This window comes from Mustela putorius, unplaced genomic scaffold (assembly GCF_011764305.1).
Source record: "Mustela putorius furo isolate JIRA1106 unplaced genomic scaffold, ASM1176430v1.1 tig00004007_pilon_pilon_pilon, whole genome shotgun sequence".
Classification (NCBI taxonomy): Eukaryota; Metazoa; Chordata; class Mammalia; order Carnivora; family Mustelidae; genus Mustela; species Mustela putorius.
The window spans coordinates 519942-545804 of NW_025422145.1; the positions used below are offsets into that span (position 1 = coordinate 519942).

Below are 25863 nucleotides of genomic sequence, written 5' to 3' on the forward strand. Positions count from 1 at the left end.
GGGTTTGTGTGTGTCTGGGATGTCATGTGAGTGTGGTCTTTGTGCGTGTTGATAAGGGTGCACTTCTGTTTTCACGTGTGTCTGGGTGAGGGATGAGAGGGCCTCCGCGTGCCCGCATAAGTGCACCCACATGACTGGGTATTGTGTATCTTTGTGTGAGTGGGGGGGAGTATGTGTGTGAATGGTTGCAACATCCTTATTCCTGACAGAAGGTCTCAGTGTGGCGGGCTTCTCTTAGCCAGCTTGTAACCCCTTCAAAGGCAATCCACTCAGGGACACTGCACCTCTGGCCTTCCCCAGAATCAACACACGCACTGAGACGCATGCACACTTCCTTTCAAGTGCAGCTCCTCTGGCCCGGGGGAAATGACAACTCTTGAGCATCCTCCCTCCGACAGCTTCCTCTTACCCCATGCCCTAGGTAGAGTATCCTCTATATGGAGATGGACTGACAGCACTGGGAAGGGATAAGAGCAGTGACTAGGAGAGTCGAGAAAGGCAAACTGAGGACACGCTGGAGGAGTACTGAGCCGATGCTGGAGAAGCAGGTCCCACCCACACCACGCCCCTCCCGCAAGGGGGTGGAGAAGGGGTAGCCGATCCCCACTCGGGTCTTCCTCTGGGGTTCCCAGGTCTCACTGCTCTCCTGAAGCTGGAGCTGTAAGAAGCAGCTGGGACCCCCTCCTCCCGTGCATCCAACCCCCCTCACCCATCATCGGCGTCCAGGCAGTTGCTGATTGGCTGCAGGGAGCAGCGTCCCAGCTTCCCGTCTCCGAGGCGGGAGCCGAGCAGGTCCGAGGTGGGAGGCGCACTGACCAGCTCTGGGAGCCCCTCCCGAGTCCCTGCGCCCAGCGCCCTGTGCCCTACACAAGGGCCGTGCCAGGACTCCAGGCAAGCAGGTGCGGAGGGAGCAGAGGGAACCACGGCAAAGGGTAGGAGCAAGTCCTGCGGGAAGAGAGGCGCTGCTGCTCCAGCTGCTGCCTCTGCCGCCGCCACCACCGAACCGGCGTCCAGAGCGGGGCTGGCAGGCCGGGCGCGGAGACTAGGGGAGCGAGGGGCGAGCTCATGGAGCACACGCACGCCCACCTCGTAGCCAACAGCTCGTTGTCCTGGTCCCCCGGCTCGGTCTGCGGCTTGGGCTTCGTGCCCGTGGTCTACTACAGCCTTCTGCTGTGCCTCGGTTTACCAGGTGAGGAGTGTGTGGGAGAGGGAGGAAGGCAAGAGCCCCAAGGGAGAAGCAACCCTGCCCAGAACCCCCAGGCCTCGATATGCTTGCTGTGCGATCCCTGGCGCTCCCTCTGAAAAAGTTTAAGCCTTAAGGGCAACTGCGGACATTTCCAGACTGGGAGAAAGGAAGTTGCTGTGGCCTGGCGGGGACTCTTGTCTGCTCCTGTGTGTGTGTGTGTGTGTGTGTGTGTGTGTGTGTGTGTGTCACGAGGGTACGCGGCAGCTGATGGGCATGATTTGAGTACGGGTTGGTGTGAGTGTGCGCGTGGATTGGAATATTGTATGCGCATCTGAAGGGATCCGTGTCCCTGACGGTGCCCAGTGGGGGCTGTGTATGAGATTTGACCGCATGTCTATAAAGATGGCTTAGTGGGGGGCTTCACTTCTCCTGTCACTCACTCCCACACCCACCCCAGCCCTAGGAAACCTCTGTCCCTCCGCCCCACTGCGTGTCCCTGCCTGATTTGAGGTGAAGCAGGAGACTGATACCCCGCACACTTTCTCTGGAGCCACTGGGATGGGGCAAGGGATGAGCCCCTGTGATCCCCTAAGCAAACGGGGGGAGGGGGGTCTCCAGGTTGGCTCTGGAACCATGCTTTGGCCAGGGCAAGGATCCAGAGACACACAGGCTACCAAGGCCACCACTTCAGGGGGTCACAGTCTCCTTGAGGACATACCTGTTCCCTGGCTTTGCTTCCCTGTCTACCCACCCTGGGCAGCTGACGACTGCTGCGGATGTCCAGCTGGTCCCACATCTTAACATCCTTTCCAAAGTGTGGCTGAGACTGGTGCTGAATTCCTGAAGAGAGCTGAGCTGCTGGGGGCTGGGGGGTGCTTGCTATTTGTGAAGCAGGGAGGGGGTTCCTGGGGTTCCCAGCTTGAGATAAACCCTTCTTCCAGATAGTCCCTGAGACAGTCTATGTGCAAAAAGATTCCTAAAGATCACTTACAGGGAGATGAGAGAGGAGAAAAAGGAAATCACTAAGAAAAAAATCCAATGTACAGCCTAGAATCACAGCATCATCTACTCTGTCATTCCGCATCCCAGGATCCTGGGAACTTGGGAGCTGGATTTCTGAGAGACTTGCTGAGATTTCCTTTTCACAACATTAAACCTGGTGGTCAGGGGCCCTGATAAGGTTGTTTAAATAAATGCTACAACCCCCCTGCACCCAAATTTTGGCAGGCATGAGAAAGCTAAGTTTACAATCACCAAACCTCTCTCCCAGCGAGTGATGAGGTTTTTATTACTAACTAATGGTTCTGGCTGCCCTGGGAGATGCTCAACCTCTGATTCGCCCTGCTGGGGCAGCAGCACGTGTCCTGTAATTACCTTGAACAGGAATTGATTTCAGTCCAGTCCCCACCTCCCCCTCTCAGCCCTCCGGAGCCTCTCCCAGAGCTCTCTTAAGGTGAATTGAGTTTTTGTAAAGGTTGGTTATTGGTGACACTTGCTGACCCAGAGAAGTGACAGGCCCCCTTTTCCCTTCACCTCTCATATCAGAATTACTCTGACCCCTCCACCTTCACCCCTCCATCTCCTCTGCTGACTGAAGTAGCCACTGTCTCTGGCTTTTCTTCTGAAAACGCTTTAAGGGATGGAGACATAAAGACAAGAGGAGGCTCCAAAGGTCCAGAGCAGGAACATGAGGATGAGCAGAACAGGGGAAAGCTCAGACCTTGAAACACCTAAAGGTGGAAGACAAGGTACCTCACACGTGCTCAGCTAACTCCTATGCCAGCTAGGGCCTTCTGACCCACAGCACTGGAACCTATTGTGTGCCAGGCAGTGCTAGGCACAGGCTCATCAAGGCTGAGCCCAGGATTTAGAGACTTAAAAGAGGGAGGGATTGGGATGAGAACTTGTAAAGTATTGATGGATACTTGGAAGGTATTGATGGGTACAGAGTAGTGACCACCTACTCTGTGCCAAGTGCTGAAGAGGGGCCTAAGGGATCTCAGGGAATCCCTAAGGTGTTGTCCCAGAGTTCAAGGAGCTCACAAGCAGAGCTTGTGTAGAGGCAGAAGGACCAAGCATTCTGGAAAAGGATGACTGAAGAGGCTTGGCTTTCGGAAAGACCATGGGCTGGTTTTGTTAATGGCTTGCAAGGTGGTTCAAAGGTAAAATCCTTTAGTCATTCCCTTAGACCCATAAAGGGGGACAATTATGTCCTGGTAACCAAGAATGCAGACTGCAGAATGAAGCAGAGCTTGGTGTTAACATGTGGACCTTCTGTGACTCTGTGTCTCGGTTTCTACATCTGTAAAATTGGCATTAGGAAAGCAGCTGACTCCTTGAATGATGGTGAGAAATAAAAACACTGACGGAGATGGTGCAAGTTAAGCACTCAGCTGAGGGCCCGACACCACACACTGATTATTGTTGTGGTGCTGCAGTTGTGGTCATCATGAAGCTGATTTGGTGGTAAGGAGGGGGCTGCTTGGCATGTGAGCCAGAGAAGGGGCTGGGAGCCACAAGAAAAGCACTTAGCTCAGGGCCTTACTCCTGCTGAGCTCACTACAGTATCCCCTCCCCACTCCCAGCCACCAGCAATTAGCAAGCCCTCATTACTCTGCTACTGACCAGGATGCACAGCTATGCTGGGTGTGAAGTAACAGGCCACAGGGCTTGATAATATTGTTGAAAACTGAAATTTTAATTGAATCACTTTTCCTGGCAGTGGACTCACCTCATTTCCAAATTTTCACAGGGTGGTTGGCAACATGGGTGAAAACCAAAGGGTGGGTGGGGAGTGGCTGAGTGTTTGGAAACAGGGGAGTCACTAACTGGGAGAAGCACAGATGTTTCTTACCACCTTCAGTGTCTAGACTGAAAGGAAGAGCCATGTGGTCCAATACCCTGCCTCTAGGAATGGCCCCAGACAATCTAAGTTAACTGGTCTGGAATGGGTCCCCGGGGGTCCTAATGTGAACTATTAGCAGTTAAGAACTTAAGAACTCTTAAAAATCTGCCATTTAAGAACTCTTAATTTTCTGTACCATAATTTTTCCCACCTCATTTTATCTACTACCCACATAGATGGTGTATATTAAATAAGATTGTCTATATAAAATGGTTTAGCACACCACTTGGACTGAGGAAAACACTTATTGGTGCCTTCTCCACACTGGATCTTTTTCTATGTTAAATGCTTACATTATTGCACTCAATCCCCAACACATCCCTGGGATCTGTACATTTCTCTGAACCCATTTTTACAGATGAGCAAACTGAGATTCAGAGATGTGGGGCATCTTGTCTATAGTTACACAGACACGCCAGTGTGCAAACATCTGCTCTTTCAAGTCCACCACAGTGCCTTCATTATTGCCAGAAGTTCTTTTAACTAATCTCAGTTCTTCATGTTGTGCTCAATGGAAAAAACTGGTGTCCCAGCTGTTCCTAAAACTCTGTCTCTTTTCTCCTCCTTTTAAGTAAGCAAGATGTTTCTAACCTTTCAAAATGCATACAGAAAGCCAGCCAAGCTAACAAGGTAGAGTTGGGGACACTGATGGGGCCAACTGGGACAAAACTGTAAAAAGCAGAAGGCAGTGCAGGAGGAAGAGATGAGCCTGATGCCTGGGGGAAGAAGCGGCTGAGAAGACAGGTGAGCCTAGCTGATAAGGAAGGAGTAGCTGCAAAATTAAACGAGCTTTGAAAGATATTTTTTAAATTTACCTTCTAAAAGGCACCAGGGATGTTAAAGGAGACAAGGTAAGGAAGATGATAGCCTGAAACCACACACCACCCAGCAGAGAGGAGCATTTCTGCAACAGCCGGTAGGGGAGCCAGAAACCAGGAGAAAGCACAGGTTAATACCTGCCTGTGAGGGTCAGTGAGAGATGGAGTTGATGAGTCGGTGCTGGGACACACAGTAGTTACAGTTGCTGTTGACCAGGAATGGGAAAATGGTGACCAGTAAGATGGACTGAGCACTCCAGATGTGTTCTCATCCACCTGTAAACATCTTTTGAGAAAATCTAGTAAACACGGTCTGTTGATAGACCTCTAGGGTCTGAGTCCTGGTTTTGCTACTTATAAGCTATGTGACCTTAGGTAAGTGACTTTAACTACTCTGTGCCTCACCTTCCCCCTCTGTAAAATGGGATGATGGTAATAATGGCACATACCTCACAGAGTTGCTCTGAGGCTGTGGTGAGTTATTCACTTAACACACTGCCTGCAGCACTCTGTAAGTCATTTTTTTCAGCATTTAAAAATTTAAAAAATTAAGGAAAAATTCTCAACTTGTTTTATGACACCTGCTTTACCCTAATAACAAAACAGACATTATAAGAAAACTACTGACCAATATTCTTCGGGAACACAGACACACACACACAAAAATCTTCAACAAAATATTACCAAATCTAACTCAGGAATATATAAGAATGATAATAAGCCAAGACAAACTTGGGTTTATTCCAGAAATGCAAGGCTGGTTCAACATTTGAAAATCATCAGTATGCTCTACCATACTAAAAAACCTAAAAAAAGAAATCCATATGATCTTCTCAATAGATGCAAAAAAAGTATTTGACAAAATTCAACATTAATGATAAAAACTTATCAAACGAGGAATACACAGACAACTTCTTTAACCTGAAAAAGGGCATCAATAAATAACCTATAGCTAACATCACATTTAATTTTGAAAGATGGAGTGTCTTCCCTCTAAGATCTGGAGCAAGACAAGGGTATCTGCTCTTGCTACTCTGACTGAACATCACACTAGCTGAAATTCTAGCTGGGAAAGAAGAAGAAAGAAAAGGTTTACTGGAAGGAAGGAATTAAACTGTTTCTATTCACAGATGATATCACTGACTTTAGAGAAAATCACAAAGACTCCACCAAAAAATGCTCCTAGAACTAATAAGTGAGTTCAGCATGTCTGCAGGACACACTGTTAGTTTGCAATAACCTATCATATTTCTATATATTAGCAACAAACATTTGAAACTAAAACTTGGAATTTAAAAAAAAAAAAAAAGATTTCCAAGTTCCTTTGAAAATCCAGAAAAACTAACATTAGGCTCATATTCCCAGACAGCTAGCTGTGGCTGAGGAATAGGCTGCTTTCCTATGCAGCTGCTTTTGGGCAGTGTGCATGCATGCATATGTGTGCACATTATATGTTATATAGGTAATAACACTAATATTATTCAAAAACCTAAAAATATAAAAAGGCACACGTTGCAAAATCTCCCTACTCTCCCTTTCCCCTGTTTATCAATTCCCAAATCCACCCCATCAACAGGTAACAGTTGGTCAGTATCTTGGTTCCTTATTTGTTCTTTCAGAGTATTTCAGTGTACACATAAACAAGTAAGAATAAAGGATTTCAACACTTTAACTCTCCTCAGAATGAGCACATTGTACACACTGTCCTCCATCTTGTTCTTTTTCACTTAACATATTGATCATCCATAATGTTATACTGAAGCTTCTTCATTCTTTTATGAAGCTGCATAGTATTCCACTATATATTTTACCATAATTTATTTAATGGCTGCCCTTTTCAAAAGCACATGGATACCCTAATGTCAGAGTTCCTACATGCTGCACTTAATTGTCCTCTTTAACCTGTACGGCTCCTCTTTATGTACACTGGGCCTTAGAATCCCTGTTATAACAATGGGAGAAAGAGCACTGCGTGAGGAGTTCTAGATTCCAGGCTTGGTTCTGGCAGTAATTCACTCTACAAGTCTGTCAAAGACCTGGGAGAGCTGAGCTCTGCTTGTTGGAGACCCAAGCACAGACCAATGAAGTAGCTATGTTGGAAGCTGGCTCGGCTGGGGTCCAGACCAGTAGCTATGTTGTCCATTTCTCTGCGTGATTTCTGTAGTGACCTCATGTGTCATTTCTGTTTTTGAGGTTGAATATAAAATGCCTTGCACTGGAACTGAGTGGACATGGATTTGAATCCTGTATCTTACCCATGTGTGTTGTGTGATCTCAGATACGATACTCCAGCTCTCTGAGCCTCAGTTTTCATTTATAAGAAAGCAGGCAGCCAAGTTCAGCAATTAATCAAGAGGTCTCTAATCCCAAACTGTCTGGGTTTGAATCCTAGCTCCCTTACCTGCTAGCCTCTGACCTTGGGCAAATTTCTCACCCTCTCTGTGTCTTAGCCTCATCAGTGAGATGGGATCATAATAATACCTATCTCACAGGGTTGTTGTGAGGAACAAATGAAATTGTAAAAATGTGTAGCAGCATTCTTGGCACATGTGTGCTCTCAAATAGAGTAAGAGTTTAGTAAATGTGATTAATCTTCTGTGCCTTCCACTGTTGTGGTGGTAATCCCAAAGAAAATATGCAAAGGCTTCTCACAATCCCTCAAACATTGTGGGAGCTCAATAAATAGTAGGTAGTGTTGTTTTTATTGTCTGACATGTCAACAAACTTTATAAATCCCCTGAAGCCAAACATTACTTTATATATACAGGTCTTTTCCATAACTGCACAATTCCACTCAAAGTGCACCCACCAGGAATGAAACTCTTTGCCCTGGAAAACTAGGAAAGAATTATCCAATGGATTAAATCAATTCCATCATAAGCCTAGGGAATTTGGTACCTCTCAGAGAGGTGCCTGAGGTTCAGTGAAACCTCAGAAAAACTGTCAGTCCAGAACATGAAACCTTCTTCAACTAAAATTGATAAAGGGTCTGACCAGCACTCAGCAAGATTGCTCTGCATGCTGCATACAGGACCATGGACAGAAGAGAGGTAGGGAGACCTCTCTTCAGACCTTCAGTGGTAGGTAGACCCTGCCACTGAACCTCCATGTGATCGAACTATGTGGGCAATGCTGATAGGGGATGCTAGCCCTGCAGAGGGTGCCTGAAATGTGGGGGCCAAGGGAAAGCAGGTGTCTCGAATTCAGAGACCTGCTAGGAGCAGCCAAATAGTGTAAATGCACACACAGTGGCCCAGTTTTAAGAAACGCTTCACTTACCCAAAGAATCATGCTTCCCTACTGTGTTTCTGAAAGCCTGTGGCTCTTTTGGCCTCTCTAATTTCCCCCCAGTGATAGAGACATATTTACCAAAACCACTGCACTTTCCTCTTAACTACTGCTAGGGCGTATGTTGCACTTACTATGTGCTAGGGATTCTTCAGAACATTTTATAGGCACTAACTCATTTAATTCCCCCACTGACCCCTTGAGACATGTATAGTAATCATGCCCGTTTTTCAGATGAGAATGCTAAGATACCCATAGTCACATAGCTAGAAGCTGATAGTGATACTCAGTACTACTGGCTAGCTTTATTGTAAGAAAATGGCAGCCCACACACAGTGACAGCTGACAACTGACACTTGGGCTAAATCACAAGGAATGAGGGTGACAGAGAACAGAGAGGAGTGGGGACTAGGGGAGGTCAGAAAGCACCACCATCACTCCCCTCTTCAGCCAATCCAGTGTTGCCAAATTCTTCCAAAAATCTAGGAATCCAGATTTTTATGTGAAACATCCCAATGTTTCAATGTTGGCAACTAATTCGAAAATTTTTAAAAACACTATGCAAGCCAGCACTGCATGAGCCAAACCAAACATATCTGCAGGCTTGATACAGCCCACCAGGATGCAAATTCACAAACTCTAGAGTGGGTAAAGCTTCATTAAGCACCAAGAAATGCTAAGGGGGTCACAGTGGGTGGAGAATAAAAACAAGATGCTAGGGGGAGGAGCAAGCAGTAAAGGAGATGGAGACCCAAATGAATATGTGGCTTTAAAAAAAAAAAAAAAAGCATGCCAACTCAGGAAACCAGGGATTTGGCGTGACTAGAAGAGCGAGCTCCCAAGTAGTACCGCAAATTGCATGTTGACAATGTCCTGGAAGACAAATCCACCTTTTCTTTTTTAAATGGAAGAGCCCTCAAAACCTGACAGCATGGTGGATTAGGATGTGGTCTTATGGTCCCCACTGATCTGGATTCAAATTCCAGCCTCGTGACTTCCTATTGGTGGAGCTCTGGCAAGTTGCTTAAACTTCTCTGAGCATCAGTGTTCCTCTCTGCAGAATGAGTATAACAGTGTCTTTTTCCACAGGGTGTATGATATGGACAAAATAAAGCAATGCATAGCTAGCAGGGGCCCCAGTGTCTGCCACTAACAGGAAGAAACTGAGACTTTACCTAAAGTTGCAGAGCTAGGAATGGCAATAAACCAGAACTTACTTTCCCAACTCTTATTTAGTTCCCTTCTTACAAAGTCACACTGCTAGTGGTCTCTTGAGGAATCAAAGTGATCGGTGTAAAGGGGAAACGGGCTATGAAACTTTAGAGTTCGGAGTAATTATCTGGATTTTGAGGGGTTTTGTTGTTGCTATTGTTGTTTTATGTGGGACTATTTTAGGTGGCACAGGCCAAATCATTATTAAATCTCTTTTCAGTTTCCTCAAACCTTCTGACTCTGTCAAAGGGAAAGTTTCATCTTGGTGCTAGTGTCTTTAATACCTTTTCATGTGTGCTAAATCTCTCTTTTTAACAGACACAGAGCAGGCCTAGGGCTCAGAATCTAGCTAAAATGTAAGGTCACCCTTGTATTATCACTGTATTTATTTTTAAGAATATCTTCTGTTTATAGCAGGGAAGTGGGTTTGTGATTCAGGTTTGTTATTTGTCCATGCTGTCCAATATAGTAACCCCAAGTCTCATGTGGCTATAGAGCACATGACATAGCATAACTCAGGAACTGACTTTTTTAATCTGACTTCAGTTAATTTACAATTAAGCCTGGATACTCAGTTCAGTTGCGGGAAAATAAATTTATACTTGGGACAATGTGGGTATGTGAATCTACTCTTTTCAACTGTATATTTTATGACATGTAAACAGAGATCAAAGATTTCCACTGAAAGATTTAGCATCCATAGAGAAATGTGCTCAGAATGTAAAATATATACCATGCTTTGGACATTCCATATGAAAAAAATTAAATATCCCATTAATAATTTATGTTGATTACATCTTTGATGATACAGTTAAATAAAACATACTGCTAAAGTTAATTTTACCTGTTTCTTCTTATTTTCTTAATGTGGCTGCTAGAAAAATTGAGATTGCATATGTGGCTCACATTGTATTTATATTGGACAGCAGTATTTTAAAATTTTTCTTAAAGATTTTGTTTATTTGTCAGAGGGAGAGAGCAAGCAACCACAAGCAGGCGGAGTACAGGCAGAGAGAGAAGCAGGCTCCCTGCTGAGCAAGGAGCCTGATGCGGGACTCAATCCAAGGACCCTGGGATCATGACCTAAGCTGAAGGCAGATACTTAATCAACTAAGCCACCCAGGCATCCCTGGACAGCAGTTTTATAAAAGGTATAAATTTGGGGGGGGGCAGGGAAGGGAAATCACTTTAAAACAAAATGTTGAGTAAAGAGTTGTACAGAGAACACAAATAGATGGAAAAAATCATAATGTTGGTGGGCCAGTCACTACTATCTGGGGAGCCCTGATCTCTAGTACAATGCTCTTAATATAGAAACAGAGGCCCTAGAGAGGACAAGGAATTTCGACCAAGGTTACACAGCTAATGAGGTATAACCTTGATCCCAAATCTTTTAGATTCCACGTCCACTGTGCCTTGACCATGGCAATAGTGATAACCATGCCGACTCTACTCCATCAAGGGAAATGTAAGGAAGGGAAGGTTGGGGTTTGGGGAAGATGTGGTTACCTTAGATCTGGTGGGATTCAAAGTGAGGGAACTTCCCTGTGTAGATAAGCCAGGATCTTCACTTTTCTATCTCAGAGGCTGAGTAACTTGGGCTTCTCTTGAGTAAAGGTTATGACCAGCTGAACTACATTGAGAGTTGGGACTTTGAACCCAAATATGTTTCCATTTTGCTCCATGGCAAAAACAATGAGACAAGATACAAGAAAGTGCAATTAGACAACTACATCTGCATTTATTGATTCACTCATCCATCCATCCATCCGTCTATCCATCCATCCATGTGCCTGGCACTACCAAGTACCAGGCACTGTGCTAGGCACATAGCAAGCCTAAAAAAAGCCGCTCCCTGTCTGCATGCTCATATGATACACATGGGAAAGACCAGCATGATCCCAAACCTGAATAAATGTAAATAGTCACGTGGGAAAGAACATGAAGGAGAGGCACATGGTGTTAGACGAACTTTTCATGGGGGGACCTGCCCAATGGGGAAGCCAAGGAAAGTTCCCTAAAGAGAACAACTGGAACCTGAAGGCCGAGGAAGGAAGGAATGGAAGGACGAGTCAAGGGGGACAGGCTCAGCAGTGACTCTTAGGCAAGAGGGGACTGGTGGCACATATCAGAACAGAAAGAGGGTGAGTCTTGAATGCCAAAAGGCAGACTGAGGACAGGAGGAAAACAGGGAGTGAGATGCAAGCAGAGGAAACAGGAAGCCAGAGCTTTGTAGAAACCACACAAAGTGACCCTGATTTGGGACAACACATTTTACAGTGTTGACTTCTTTTGACTTCTGATATTCGCCAGTAACTTCTTTTCTTTCCCCCCTCATCTGCCAGAATGTTTACCAGTTGAAGACCTGGGGTGATTGCATTTCCACCAAAGACATTTCTTATTGTTTTCAGCTAGGTGCAGCAAAAACTATCAGCCACATTGCTTCACAGGAGGGACTCTCCACAGACCCACACATGGAGACATGTGCACACATACACGCACACACACGGACATACAAAGATGTATGCACACACATAGACACAGAGACGTGTGCACAGACTTGTACACACAGAGAAACATGCATAAACATACACCTACATGGGGACAGATATGCATGTGCACGCACACACACATGCACACCCACATACCCCCTCTTCCCACAGTCAAAGGTATAGAATGGCCTGGTGATTCTGTTCTTGCTGCAGCCCTCTGCTTTTAGAATTCCTGGCCTCAACACCACGGTTCAGCTCCACAGAGCTGCTGATAAGAACCATCATCTGCCTCTTGAACGAAAAGCAGTGGCCTCCCTGGAAGGTGGCAGAATGGAGCAGTGATTAGAGAAAGAACTCAAGAGGGAGCAATGCCATGAAGATGGTAGAGATGGGCATTCCTTAAAGGAATCACAGGCCCAAAATCTTGACCTTCACAGAGTGTGGTCCCCCTATTACGTCTACCCTCCACACTCAGAACCTTTCCAGAACACCACCCGTCCTGGCCAGCAGGCATCGGGAAAGTAATACTGGCTTAGGAATTAGGCATAACTGGGGGTTCAAGTCCCAGCACTGCAACCCTGCTAGCTGTGAAGTCGTGAGCAGTAATTTACCTTTCTCGGAGCCTCTTCCAAGAATGGGGGTGATAACACCAACTTTATTCACTTAGCACATTTATGTGGCACCTCTTTCATACACCAGGCACCCATGTAGGCACTGGAGGAGAAACAAAGAATGCCTGCACAGGTGTACATTCTACCAGGGAGACAAGTGGTAAACAAGTAAACAGATGCATAAACACTATATGAGATACTGATAATGCTATCAGGAAAACAGCATGGTAAGGTGATAAGAAGCTACAGCAGACAGGGTGATCAGGAAAGGGCTATCCAAAAAGCCGATGTCTGCATTGAGACTGGAACAATTGGAAGGAGCTGGCCTTGGAAGCACAGGGGAAGGGCATGCCAAGCACAAGGACCCGCAAGGGTAAAAGCTCAGAGGTGGAATGAGCTGGAACAAAGGCAGACTTGTGTGGCTGGAGTATGATGAGCAGGAGGGAGAGTGGCAGGAGATGAGGAGAAGAGGTATACAGACAGAACTAATCCGGATTTCACTCTAAGTGTTGCAAGAAGAGATGGGAGCCTTTTAAGAAGTTGACATGACCTAATCTGAGTTTTTCAAAGGTCTTTCTGGCTGCTGTGAAAAACAGATGGAAGGTGCTTTAAGAGGGAAATTGCAAGAACATGTTGTAGTGTGAACGATCTCTGGGCTCTGGTAGGAAAAAGTGAGCAATACCTGTACAGTGCCCAACACAGTGCCTGGCACACAGTAGGAGTATGGGTCAAGGTTCATGCTCACAGCCTCTCCAGTCCAACTCCTACCCCAACAACCATCACCTCAGTCTCCAAGTAAAACAGCGTCAGACTAGTAAAACGAGCAAACGAACAACGTCCTCAGACATCAAGGACGTCTGTGCCTGGCTCTCCAGGCACCATGGCAAAGTGCCCACAGCACAAAGAGAGCTGTCATCTTCGTTGTGGCAGTGGGCAAGTCCTGCTAATGATCCAGCTGTCAGTCGCAAGAGTCCTGAACAGAGAGAAAGCAAGTGTCTGGACAAGAAGAAAAGGGTCACCTTCAGCACTGTCATCTGACAAATGAACAGAATTGAGTTCTGGCCAGCCCAGTAGAGGGACACCGTCACCGTGACTGCATTCAATTCTAATGACCCAGGGTACAGCAGAAGAATGGAATGATGCCCCTAAGACTGAGGTGGAAACTCCAACGACACCCTGAAAATGGACAGAGAGTTTATGGAAGAGGGGAGAAAATGGTGGTTTCCCCTTGGATTTTCTCAGAGTTAGAACTTCTAGCCAGAAGAGGATGGCTCTAGGAAGTAAGAGGATTTTTTTTTCCTTATATCACTGTCAGTACTGAATGCTTTCCTCAAAATGCTAGTCAGATACATGCTGCTAGTTAACATCCTTCCCAACCACCCTCATATAACCTCCTGAGGAGGCCTGGACCTGAAAATCAGACCCCACAGAATGTGAAAGAAGTCTGTTGAAAGTCTTCTTAAAAAGCATCACCTTGCCTATTAAGATTCAGAAGCAATCTCATAAAAATTCAGTTTTCTCTTAAGTCTTGAAAACTGAGCTCTCCCTGACTGCCATCAAGTGCCAAGAACCAAGTAGCCATAGCCTCCTTTATATGGCATTTGTACCAACCAGTTCACCACAGTCCCCACCTTTCCCTATTGTACCCTAACACAGATCTATAAATACATTATATTTTTATATATTTATATATATGTGTATCTGTGTATATGTATGTATGTATGTATGTACACACACACACACACACACACACACCCCTGGCCTGATTCTCTCACTTGTGTTTCCTGCTGTGCTCCTACAGAATTTTAAATTTACTGTGTTATTGCCTTCCCCAAATTTGGCTATGTAGATGTCACACACACAAACACACACACATTCCATATCCATTTATACTACCACACTTTTAGCCTCATCTACTCTTTCCAACCACACTAAATGTGAGCACTGAATGGTCTCTTGTGAGAGGTGAAAACCTGGATTTGAGATCCACAGGACTTTCCAGCTGTGTGCAATTAAATTCTCTGAATGTCAATTTCCATATCTGTAAAATGAGGCTAAGAATGTCCCTCTTGGGGGCGCCTGGGTGGCTCAGTGAGTTAAAGCCTTTGCCTTCTGCTCAGGTCATGATCCCAGGGTCCTGGGCTCTCTGCTCAGCAGGGAGCCTGCTTCCTCCTCTCTCTCTCTGCCTGCCTGCCTCTCTGCCTACTTGTGATCTCTGTCAAATAAATAAATAAAATCTTTAAAAAAAAAAAAAAAAAAGAATGTCCCTCTTGTTGAGAACACATGAGACAATGTACCTGGCATACAACAGGTGCTTAATAAATAGAAGAGTTTTTTCCCTTAAGATTACAAGCATTTCCTATCAGATTCCCACCTGGGCTCCTTAGGCTATGTTAAGGATTAGACTCTACTTCATGAGACCCTACTTTGTCCCAGAGGTTCTAGGGGATAAGGATGGGGGAAAGACAAACATGAACACGACATGGCCCTGCCCTTAAAGAACTCACACACTCTAGTTGGGTAGAAAGGCAGGTCAATAATCATAATATAATGTGACAAGTTTCATAACACAGGAGAGGTGAGGATAAGGCATTTAACTTCCTGTGGGTCTTCAAACTTATCTTTGCCTGGGAGCATCAAAAAATGCTGAGCTGGGGTGCGTGGGTGGCTCAGGAGTTACGCATCTGACTCTTGATTTCCGCTCAGGTCATGATCTCAGGGTAGGGAGATCAAGCCCCACGTCGGGCTCCACACTGGGCATGGAACCTGGTTGAGATTCTCTCTCTGCCCCTGCCCACCCCCACTCTCACTCACTCTCTAAATTTAAAAAAAAAAAAAAAAAAAAAATGCCGAGTTAGGCTTTGAGCCCAACAGAACACATTGGATCTGAGTTATCTCCATGATACCAGGACCCCCTCTGGGGGGCCTTTGCAAATACTTAATGGGTAGGTGGGTGGGTAGATGAATGTGTGGATGGATACAACATCAGAAGAATAGGTGACTGCTTTCTTGATCCCATAAATGTAATGTCTGTACTCACCTTGCAGAGACTGAAGAAGCATCTTGAGCACAACTATCATCATCACCACCACCACAACTACCATTTACTGAGCACTTATTCCAAACCAAGCACTGAATCAAACCTATTATTCCACACTGCCTCATTTAATCCCCACAGCAATGCCTGTGAGGTAGTACTTCTATTATATCTAGAATATATAAGATTGACAGTGGGGGAACTGAGGACCTGAGAAGTAAAATAACCTGCCCAAAGTAATTCAGCTACTGAGCAGTACAGCTGAGATAGAGCAGGCCTGTGTACCACTGCTTTATTCTGCTTGCCACTGGGCCTACTGCAGACATTGGTATTCAGGGCATGGGAAAAGACAAATGCTGTGTCTACAGACCTCTGTCTTGGTTCACCCTCCCAGCCTGGTCTTTGCAGGCATTTTGAGGGACTATGTCTTCCTTCCTGATTAAAGACTCTCCCAGTGTCCCCATTGCCCTCTCCCCAAGCAGATGGTTTAATTACTTGAAATTATTATTAAGCAAGGACAGGCAGGTGAATTCCCTGCCTCCATCCCACACCTAACCTACAAAAGAGAAATTGAGATGCCTTTTTTTTTTAACTTTTTTTTTTTTTAAGATTTTATTTATTTATTTGACAGAGAGAGAGATCACAAATAGGTAGAGAGACAGACAGAGAGATGAGGAGAAGCAGGCTCCCTGCTGAGCAGAGAGCCCAATGCGGGACTCGATCCCAGGCCCTTGGGATCATGACCTGAGCCGAAGGCAGAGGCTTAACCCACTGAGCCACCCAGGCGCCCCCTTGATGCCTTTTTTTTTTAAGTAGCATATTATGATGAGACAATTTCCATGAAAACTCTGTGGTCTTCCAAGTCCTGCTAAGGTTTCTGCTATCAGCCCTAAGTGGGCTTAGTTTCAGTTAAGTGCTCAGAATTCCAAATCCGGTTCATGTGGTAAATGTTTATTGACCACCTATTATATGCCAGGCTCTATTCCTCATGCTCAAAAAGAGTCATCAATAATAGCCATTAATGTTAATATAGTGCTAGCCAATAAGCAAAGAGAATTAAAATTTACAAAGGGCTTTCTCATCCTTATGAAACTGAACCTCGGAGGAGTTAAATAGCCTTCTCAAATTACTACTGGTAGGCCAAGCTGAAAAGCAAAGCTACATCCTTGAACCTCAAATCCAGGGTTCATCATTCTACGACATATGCAAAGGTGTCAGAGGCAAGAATGATCCTCAAAATGGAGCCACCCCTCTGAATCCTGCCAAGACCTTCTATTATTCATTCATTCACTTCTAAATTATGTGCTAACTATTGGTGGCATGAAAACAAATAGATCCAGGTTCCTGCCCTCAGGGAGGACACAATCTAGTTGGAGAGATGAAGAAGTAACCCACATTAAGCCTCGAAATTGATAAGAGATAAGCTAGAAGGAAGCCCACATACAAAGAGGAAGAAATCAACCCCACTCTTGGTTTGGGAGGCAGTGCTGGGAATGCTGTAGGGGTTAATCAGGGCAGACTTTCTGCCCCTACTGTCTGGAATTCACCTTTCTCCTATCTGGGAACCAATATGCAATGTGAGTTCTGACCACAAGTCTGTTTCTTCATCTTATTTATGTACTGAATATCTCCTTCACATGAGAACCTTTGCTAAGACAGAGAGACAAATGAATTTTGCCCATGCTTTTGAGATATGTACCGTCCAGTGGACAAAACAAGTAAATTGAAAATTATAAGGTTGCACTATGTGAAATTATCAATATTTGACCAATTTTTACCTTTTAAAATATTCAACCTACTACCCTGTAATGTAATAATTTGCTGTTCCAAAAAAAAGCTCAAGATGCTGTGGAAACCCAAACCAGTGTTCGAATACTGTACTCATGTCTCTACTACCACACCCCACATACAGCAGGATCCATGGCTGAACCCTGGATAGTACAGTTGCTAAAGCCTTGATGCTAGAAACAGTCATTTACCATAATTATAACGAACATTAACAGAATGCCTACTACCTGCTAGGCACTGTTTCAAGCACTTCCCATGAATTAACTAATTTAATCCTTCTAACCCCATGAAAAAGGTACTATTATTACTCCCATTCTGTCGATGAGAAGACTGAGGAACATGGTAAGCTCTTAAGTGCAGTCACGCAGTTAGTGCTATGGCAAAGCCAGGCTTCTGCCCCAGACATCAGGAGCAAGAGCCTGTGTAGCCACCTACTCAGTTGAAGCACTAATAGTGCTTTTGGTCAGGACAAGGTCTTTGGTTCCAGGATCACCCAGGGGGGTGCTTTCATTAAAGATCTCAGGGCCCCTCAGTGGCTCAGTTGACTTCATTCAGTTCAGGTTGTAATCTCAGGGGGATAAGATCGAGCCCCACCTCCAGCACCGCACTGGACAGGGATTCTCCCTGAGATTGTCTCTCTTTCTCCCTCTGCCTTCCCCCCTACTTGTGTGCACACATTTGCGTGTGCTTTCTCTCTAATAAATAAATAAATCTAAACAAACAAACAAAAAAGAGGCAAGACATGATCTCCTCCACTGAAAGGGAAATGGCGGGTTGAGGCACCTACCTTCAGGATGCAGAATTGTAAAATCTGTCCATGCTGAACCCCTTTAAAATAAGGGGTTTCCTACTTTATCATTTTGGCTAAACTACAGATCTGGATTCTTTGTTACCAGCTTTAATATTTAATAATGGTTAAATTAGTTTTACCAATAGTATTTTATCAGAATGAGGAAAATGGATTGAGTTTTGGAGCAAACACAGACAGATTGCTTTGGGAACAGAGGGGCAGGAGCCAAGACAGAGCTAACTCTGCAGTAACTCGGGTATAATATGATGCCATCTAGGTTTAAAGGCTGCACGAAACAAATATTTGCCAAGCACCTACCATGTATCAGGGACTATACTAAAGACTAATAATGTGGCCCAAAATAATACAGACACAGACTTGCTTTCCAAGAGCCCGCAGCAACAGGATGACCATGGAAAGAGAAAAGACAAGGTGGTTCTAAGAGATACCTGAATCAAGAATTAGCCAATATGGTTTTACAGGTGGGCAACAAAAAATTACTGCAAGTCTCAAAACCTGGGAGTATAATTAATAATGACCAGGAAACTGACTGAATTTTTATTAGCTTCTGGAATCTTTTTATAATCTATTCATCTGAAAAAAAAAGGAGATCCAAGTGATGAAATTAGAATTCCTCATTTATGAATGCTTTTGTGAATGTGGATTCAAGAAAAATTACCAGATATTTTAATTTTCTGCTATCTCGCTCCCAATACCCATCACGCTACCTGTGAAATAATTTGTGATAATTAACATTTGTCTAATGCTTTTCCAGTGTGTGCAGTGGCTTCCCAAGTTTGTCTCCTTCAGTCCCCACAACAACCTTGGGAGTTTGCAGAGCAATTTCACTGAGGTTATCACACTGGATTCTTGAATGCTCATCCTTCATTTCCCTCTGGTCCTCTTGCCAGCCAAGCCTGTCATTTTACGGTTCTGCAAACAAAGCATGCTTTCACACTTCCTTGATTTTGAACTTGCGGTTCCCTCTGCCGAGAAAGCAGCCCATCCCTTCCTTGTTCAACCAACGTGTGTCCTAGTCATTCGGGGAAACCCTGGACAGGCAGAAAAATGCCTTTTACCCTAGAGCCGTGAGGAAGGCCTAGCCTCCTGGAGTACGAAGCATCCTAATGGTGCCCATGTCAGGACAGACTAGCAGGCCAGTAGGCACAAGTTCTGTCCTGCAGCTGACTTCGGAATCTTTAGAAGCAATGGTCCCAAGGCCTTCTGCCTTCTTAAAGCATGCAGCAGTTAACACTATGCAGTTGGACAGTACGGAGGTTAAATCCTGGCTGTGTGATTTATTGGCTATGTAAGCTTGGGCAAGTCTCTAAACTAATCCTAAATTCCTTCCTCTATAGAAAGGAATAATAATAATAACAACTATTTTTAAAAATGAGGGAAGCAGCAGTAACTAATGCAAACTACTTATCAGTTTCCAGCATATAATAAGAGATTGCTAAGTGGAAGCTATTATTTTCATTATTAAGACCAATTCCCTTGTGGCAGAAGAAGGTAAACATTTCTCACCATCAGCATCATTACTCCACTGCTACTATTATTTACATTTTCACTTATTCTAAAGGAAAAAAAAAAAAAACCCTTGCTTTTCCTACTGACACTTTCCCTGTTCTCTCTTGGAAATGATATTTCTGCTCGGAGGAGAAAGAGAGGTAGTTTGTTTTGTTATAAAAAGGGGTACAGCAAAGTATAAGGGACACCCATCTGGGCTCTGAACAAGATGGCTCATTGAGAGTCAAGAACAAAAGCCATCCAGACAGAGTGGACAGAAGTGTTATAGAAAAAGGGAACTGCACAGGTGAAGTCTCAAACGCTGGAGAGAATGTGGCTTATGTGGGGACCTTCAGGTACAGTGGTTCCTCTCAGCTGGGACACAGGGTAGGCAGAAGTCTTGAGTGAAATGGGACGGACAGGGGAGCAGAGGGCACAACTACAATGGTGCCTACCAGGCAGCCTAACTCTTCTAAGTACTTTCTATGCATTAACTTACTTAGTCCTCAAAATCAACTCCATTTTATAGATGAGCAAATAGAAGCACAGAAAAGTTAGGTAACTTGCCCAAAGTTACACAGCAAGAACATGTCAGATCTAGGTGCAGTGTCCATGCTCATTACCAGCATGCCAAAAAGGCATTGCTTCTTTTTCTCTGTGACATTCAAGCATGTGTCCCAAAGCTAGAAAAGAAACAGACCCCTCCAAAGCCATGATGAAGCAAGCCATCTTTCACCGCTGAACTCAGCTTGGGCAGAATGGAAAGTACTCTCTCTCTGCCACCTCCCAGTGTACAGAGGTAGATTTTTAGAAGTTCCCAAACATAAAACCATTTCCATATAATTACGCCTCCTTGACCTACATGTCATTCAGCTGTGTGCATGGACTGGAGGAACAAAAACCAATTTCTCCAACCAGAGAAAATTGCTTCTTGAGGCACGTAGGTAATTAGACATTGTCTTCTGGGCATGGCCTGTTCCCTGTCTGTCCCCATCTCCTGGCATAGGTGCTGCCACTTCAACCCTGCATCTGCTAGAATACAGGTCTCATGATGGAACAGAACATCCACCAGGACCATGGCCTTGGTGGTGTGCGTCAGGGAATGTTCCAATGATCTTGAACACCCAGATCCCATGGAACCTTCCCCTGCCAGCCCAAGAGGGAAATGGGTACACATTAAGCTGAAAGATGTTACCTCTCAAGCATTTCTGATGGCTCCTATCAAATTTTATATATGAGGAAGCTACATATTGAAAGTTTTAATGAGGTTTATAAAGGACCCTCTATTCTTTATCTCCCCCGTGCCTCACTACCCCCTCCCTAGCCCTCCTTGATGTCTGTGTTTTGATACAGAAATAACAAACATCTTACATTTTGATACAGAAATAACAAACATTAGGGGTTTTACTAAGTAAAACCTAATGCTTAAAGCCCTTCAATGACTCTCCATTTCCTCAGGACAAATTCTACTCAAACCAGGATGCAAAGCTGTTTGAATAATTCGAATCAGATGCCACTACTTCCCCACTTCTTCCCTAGTCAGACCTCCCCACACCCTAGCTCTCTCTCCAGGCAGGGGCAGGCAGACAACATAAATGAGTGAGGTCCGGTGGGGTCTGGTTAAGCTGGACACCACCCCCACATGGAAATGTCACCCAGCATGGCCTCTCCTTCTGATTTTCGAAAGAAGCTCAAATCTTCAACTAGATGTGAAATACCAATTTGTAGATATGACAACTGAATCAGAAATCCTAAAGACACATCTACAGCCTGGAATCTACTCCGTTTAAGTCTCCAGGCTATGAGCTCCATTCCATGCTGAACTTTTAGATGTTCCAACAGCCATTCTCTCTCTCTTGTCTCTTGGCCTTTGCACATTCTAGTCCCTCTTGTTGGAATACTGTGCTCCCCAATCACTTGACTGGTTCCTACTCCTCCCATGTCACTGCATACATGCCACTTCCTCCAAGAAGCCTTCCATGTCCTCCGCGTTAGACTGTTACCCCTTCTTAAAGGCTCCCATCGCATGCTGTCTTCTGCTGTTGAGGAGCTTCTGTCTGGCTTCTGCCAGGCTAAAAACTCGAGGAAAGAAGAAACAATTACTTCTGGTTTACCATGACATCCACAGCTGTGGCAAGGTGCCTGAGCACAGCAGGGAGTCAGTATCTGTGACAGAAGGAAGGGGAGGAGGCTGGCCTGAGTAGTCTGTGATAATGCAATAAAAAGAAAGAGAGAGACTCACTCCAAAGTCTCTTGGGTTGGACTGGTAAACAACAAAAATAACATTTATTGAGCACTCGCTATGTGCCAGGTATTCTTCTGAGAATCTGCTTTAATTCCTACAAGAACACTACGAGACGGGTATTATTATCCCCATTTTACAGATAAGGAACATTAACGCATGGAGTATTTAAGAGACTTAGTCAGGAACATAAAGCAAGAAACTGGAAAACTCGGGATTCAAGCCCACAAAGCCTGGTTTCAAAATCAGCACTCTTTACCTCTCCACTTTTCAACAAGGGGAAGGGTCAGTCTATCACACTCAGGGGATAAACTAATATTTTGAGTATCTACTACATGCAAGGCATGGTATAAATGCTTAGTCTTCTTAACAAGCTGTATGGGAATGTTCCTGTTAGAAGTTCCCAAACATATAACCATTTCCACACAGATAAGGAAACTGAAAAAAAGTATCACACTCAGGCAAGTCAATGGGCAACGTGAACTCAGATCTATCAGCCATCCTAGGAGGTAAGAGGGAAAAGTTCTCAAGAAGCTACCTAGAGAGATTGGGTTTGGAGAGAAGCAAGAAGAGGGAGGACATAAAATCAAGTTATCATGTGTATAATGGAATGCCACAGAAGTGACAACAAGCAGATAAATGTTCCACAGAGAATGTCATGGGAAATCCATCCACCCAATCCATCCATCCATCCATCCATCCGTCACTCTTACTCCATAAATGTTGATGGAGTACATACTCTTTGACTGCCCTGCAAATCTTCGAGGTTCAGAGAAAAGAGATATAGTCCCTGCCTTCAAGGGCTCTTGGTGAATGGGTGATAAAGATTTTGAAGGAAATCATTACAAAAATGTGTTAAATACTCTATCCAATGAGATGCCTGACTCAGTGTACTGAGATCAGGGAAGGCTATAAAAATAAAAAGTCTACCAGCTTAAGAGCTGTAGGCAGGGAAGTTATTCCAGGCAGAAGAAATAGCCCATGCAATGCTATGAAGGAAAGAAAGAGTGCTGTGCAGCAGCTCATAAAGTGAGGAGCAAGGTGCATTTTCATGGGTTGCAGAGGGAGCTGATGGCATGAGAGGTATCTGGTTGGTCATGCAAAGACCCTGGATTTTGGCTAAAGAGAGGAGGTCTCAAATCAGCTACCCAAAGGCGCACATGTGCGTGCACGTGTTTTGTTTGCAAGCCTCTCTTGAAATACTGGAAGACCTGGCCACAGACGGCTGTCATTCCCTCATGGGAAACCACCAGGTACAACTAGTGGCTACCCTCTTGAAGGGGGCATGAACTGTCCAGTTCATTAAAGGCCCCAGCATGCCTACCTCACATATCGATATTACCTCCTTGGCCCTGCTGCCACTAGAGTTTTCAAATGCTGGCATACCGCCATTGACAGGAGAGCAGTAAGTTTAAAATGATTCCCCATGCTGCCTTGGAATGATTTATGAAGTTCTGAGCACCCTGAACCCAAGGAATGGGTCTTATACTCCCAAGAGTCTATTCCAGACTTGACACATAGTTGGGCATCACCAAATTTATACTGAACTGACCTGGATTCACGTGGAAGATTCTGGTACAAAACCTCTTCAGGATAGAATGATAGTCTCAAAAAGACCTCTGTCACACTGCACACTAAATTAATTTTCACTTGCTCTTTATCACATCACCTGACTCATTTTCTGCAGTAAACCCTTAGTAATCCTCCAGTCCATTCAAAACCATTAACCAGTATTTCTGCATGCCTGTGATGTTGTGTTAATCTACATTTGTAGTTAGTCATTCATTCAAGGGAAATTTATTGAGCAGCTACTACATGCCAGAAACTGTGTAAGCAGCTGGAAATATATTAGTAATAATAAAAAATGTCCTAACACTTCCTGCCCTTCAAAGATTTCTAACCTAATGGTAATGATGATTAAAATTTATGTGGCATGCATGGTACCAGGCACTGTTCTAGGCAGTTTTCCTATATTCATTCAGTGTTCACAGAAGCCTGTGATAGGTGCCATATCATCATTCTTTTCTGCACAGAGAGGTTAAGTAAACTGCCCAGGATGGCACAGCTAAAAAATGGCAGAGGCAGATTTGAATCCTAATTGTCTGACTCTGGAATCTGTTCTCTTTGCCCTTATCTTTCTGGAATGCCTCTCAAATCATGAAAGTGGCAGGCGTTATAGTTGTGGTCAGCTCCACGGTGTTTATAGCAGTAGAACCGCAGGTAGGTAGATCAATCATAGCAATATGCTCTGGAATTTATATACTAGTGAATATTTGGGTTTTTCCAAATATCATGTTACTGCTTTTCTATTTTTTAAGTTGGAGACCCTTGCTAAAACTGGAAAGCAGCTAGAGGTACAAAGTCCCCAGGTAATTGCTGCCGTTTATACACAGCCTTAGCTTCAGGACAACCAGCTGTCCCTAGAAGTGGCCCCTGAAAGGGGAAGCCTTCAGGCTATAAAGACAGCATTGATTATTGCCCGAAGAATTATTTGTTTAATTGATGTTATATCTATTACATTCCTAGCTCTTGACTGTGCCACCCACAGTCCTGCCTCCTTAGCTAATACCATTTCTGGATGTTGAAGTGCCCGTCTTCCAGGTCTCTTCCTTCAAGCCTCTGTGCAGCCTTCCCTGGTCCCAGTGATGGCCCTTGTTGCAGCTTTCTCTCCATGAGCTGGAGAAAACGCCTAGGCCAGCCTCACTCACACTTGATGCTTGGTCATGCAACCTCTTTGCTTCTCTGACTCTTGCTAGCAAGGAGAAACCTACCTCCCCTCATCAGCAGCCTCAGCCCTGTGAAATGGCACATAGCACATGCCCAGCACATGCTTTTTTAGTGCAAGAAGGCCCAGAGAAATGCATGACTTACTAAAGGCCACAGGGCTAGTAGATAGCAGAACAGAATTCTACTTGGTTGACAAAGATTGTAAGCTCCATGTGGACTTCATCCACTTGTATGTGTTTCCATATCGCTGTATCACCCACATCTGGCACAGCACCTAGTTCATGGTGGGCAGCTCAGTGAATGTTTATTGAATGAATGGGTGAGTGCCAAATTCAGTTAATTCTTCCTCTATCCTTGCCTGCATGGAAGACAGGCAACAGAAAACAGAAAAGGAAGGTTTTGTGTTGACTGCGTTCTGTATGCACAAATGATAAGCTATTTGCCCGAAGCTAAAAATACCTACCCCTGGCAGCCATTGGGAGGCAGATGGATGGTGCTTAGTACAAGATGTTTAATCAAACAGTGACAACCCGAGTAGAGCCACAATTAGCCTCTGACACCCCAGTGAACTCCAGATGAAGAGTCCAAAAGTCTCTGACTTCCTGTTGGTCCCCTGGAGCCCAGTGACCATCACTCTGGGTCCACAAAACAGTACAAACAAATGAACATCCTGTGTGCAAGGCAGTCACCAGCTGGAAGTCAGGGGATGGGCGGTGTGGGCCAAATCTGAGCACCCAGGACAAATAGGAGGGAGAATCAGCCAGTGGGGAGCATCATTCAATACTGGAAGGGGCAACGGAGAGTGACAGCTGATACACACTATTTAAAAAAAAAAAAAAAAAGGGAAAAGAACAAACTGGCCTATTTCAGTATAATGGTCAGTTCACTAGAGCTAATTACAGAAGCATCTGGACAAGCACATGCGTCAAATGGGCTCTAAAGTCTAATTGTTTTTGAATCCTGAGTCCAGCACACACTTGATGTCTGATTTGGCCAGTTTCTTAACCCACTGAGCCTTAGTGTTCTATAATGTGTTCTACAGTGTTCTATAGTGGGGATATTAATAGTACTTATTTCCTAATGTCGTGTGAGGATTCAATTTAATGCAAGTAAAACTTCTAACAAGTGAGCTGCATGTGGTAAATGCTTAATTAAGGGAACTGTTATTAATAATGTGCTCAACACTAATATAACCTATATATTTAATTTATATATTATAATTTTAGATGATATTTGATATTAAAGATCTGAAAAGTGA

At 44.5% G+C, this 25863-nt stretch overlaps 1 protein-coding gene across 1 annotated transcript in view; it reads left to right on the forward strand.

Moving 5' to 3' along the window:
• The first annotated feature begins 799 nt into the window (after positions 1–799).
• GPR139 (G protein-coupled receptor 139) overlaps positions 800–25863 on the forward strand; it is a 39912-nt gene continuing 14848 nt past the window's right edge. Inside the window, exon 1 of the mRNA XM_004750278.2 lies at positions 800–1189. Coding sequence (XP_004750335.1) covers positions 1066–1189 — 124 coding nt within the window. The 5' untranslated portion in view covers positions 800–1065. The remainder of the gene's footprint in view (positions 1190–25863) is intronic.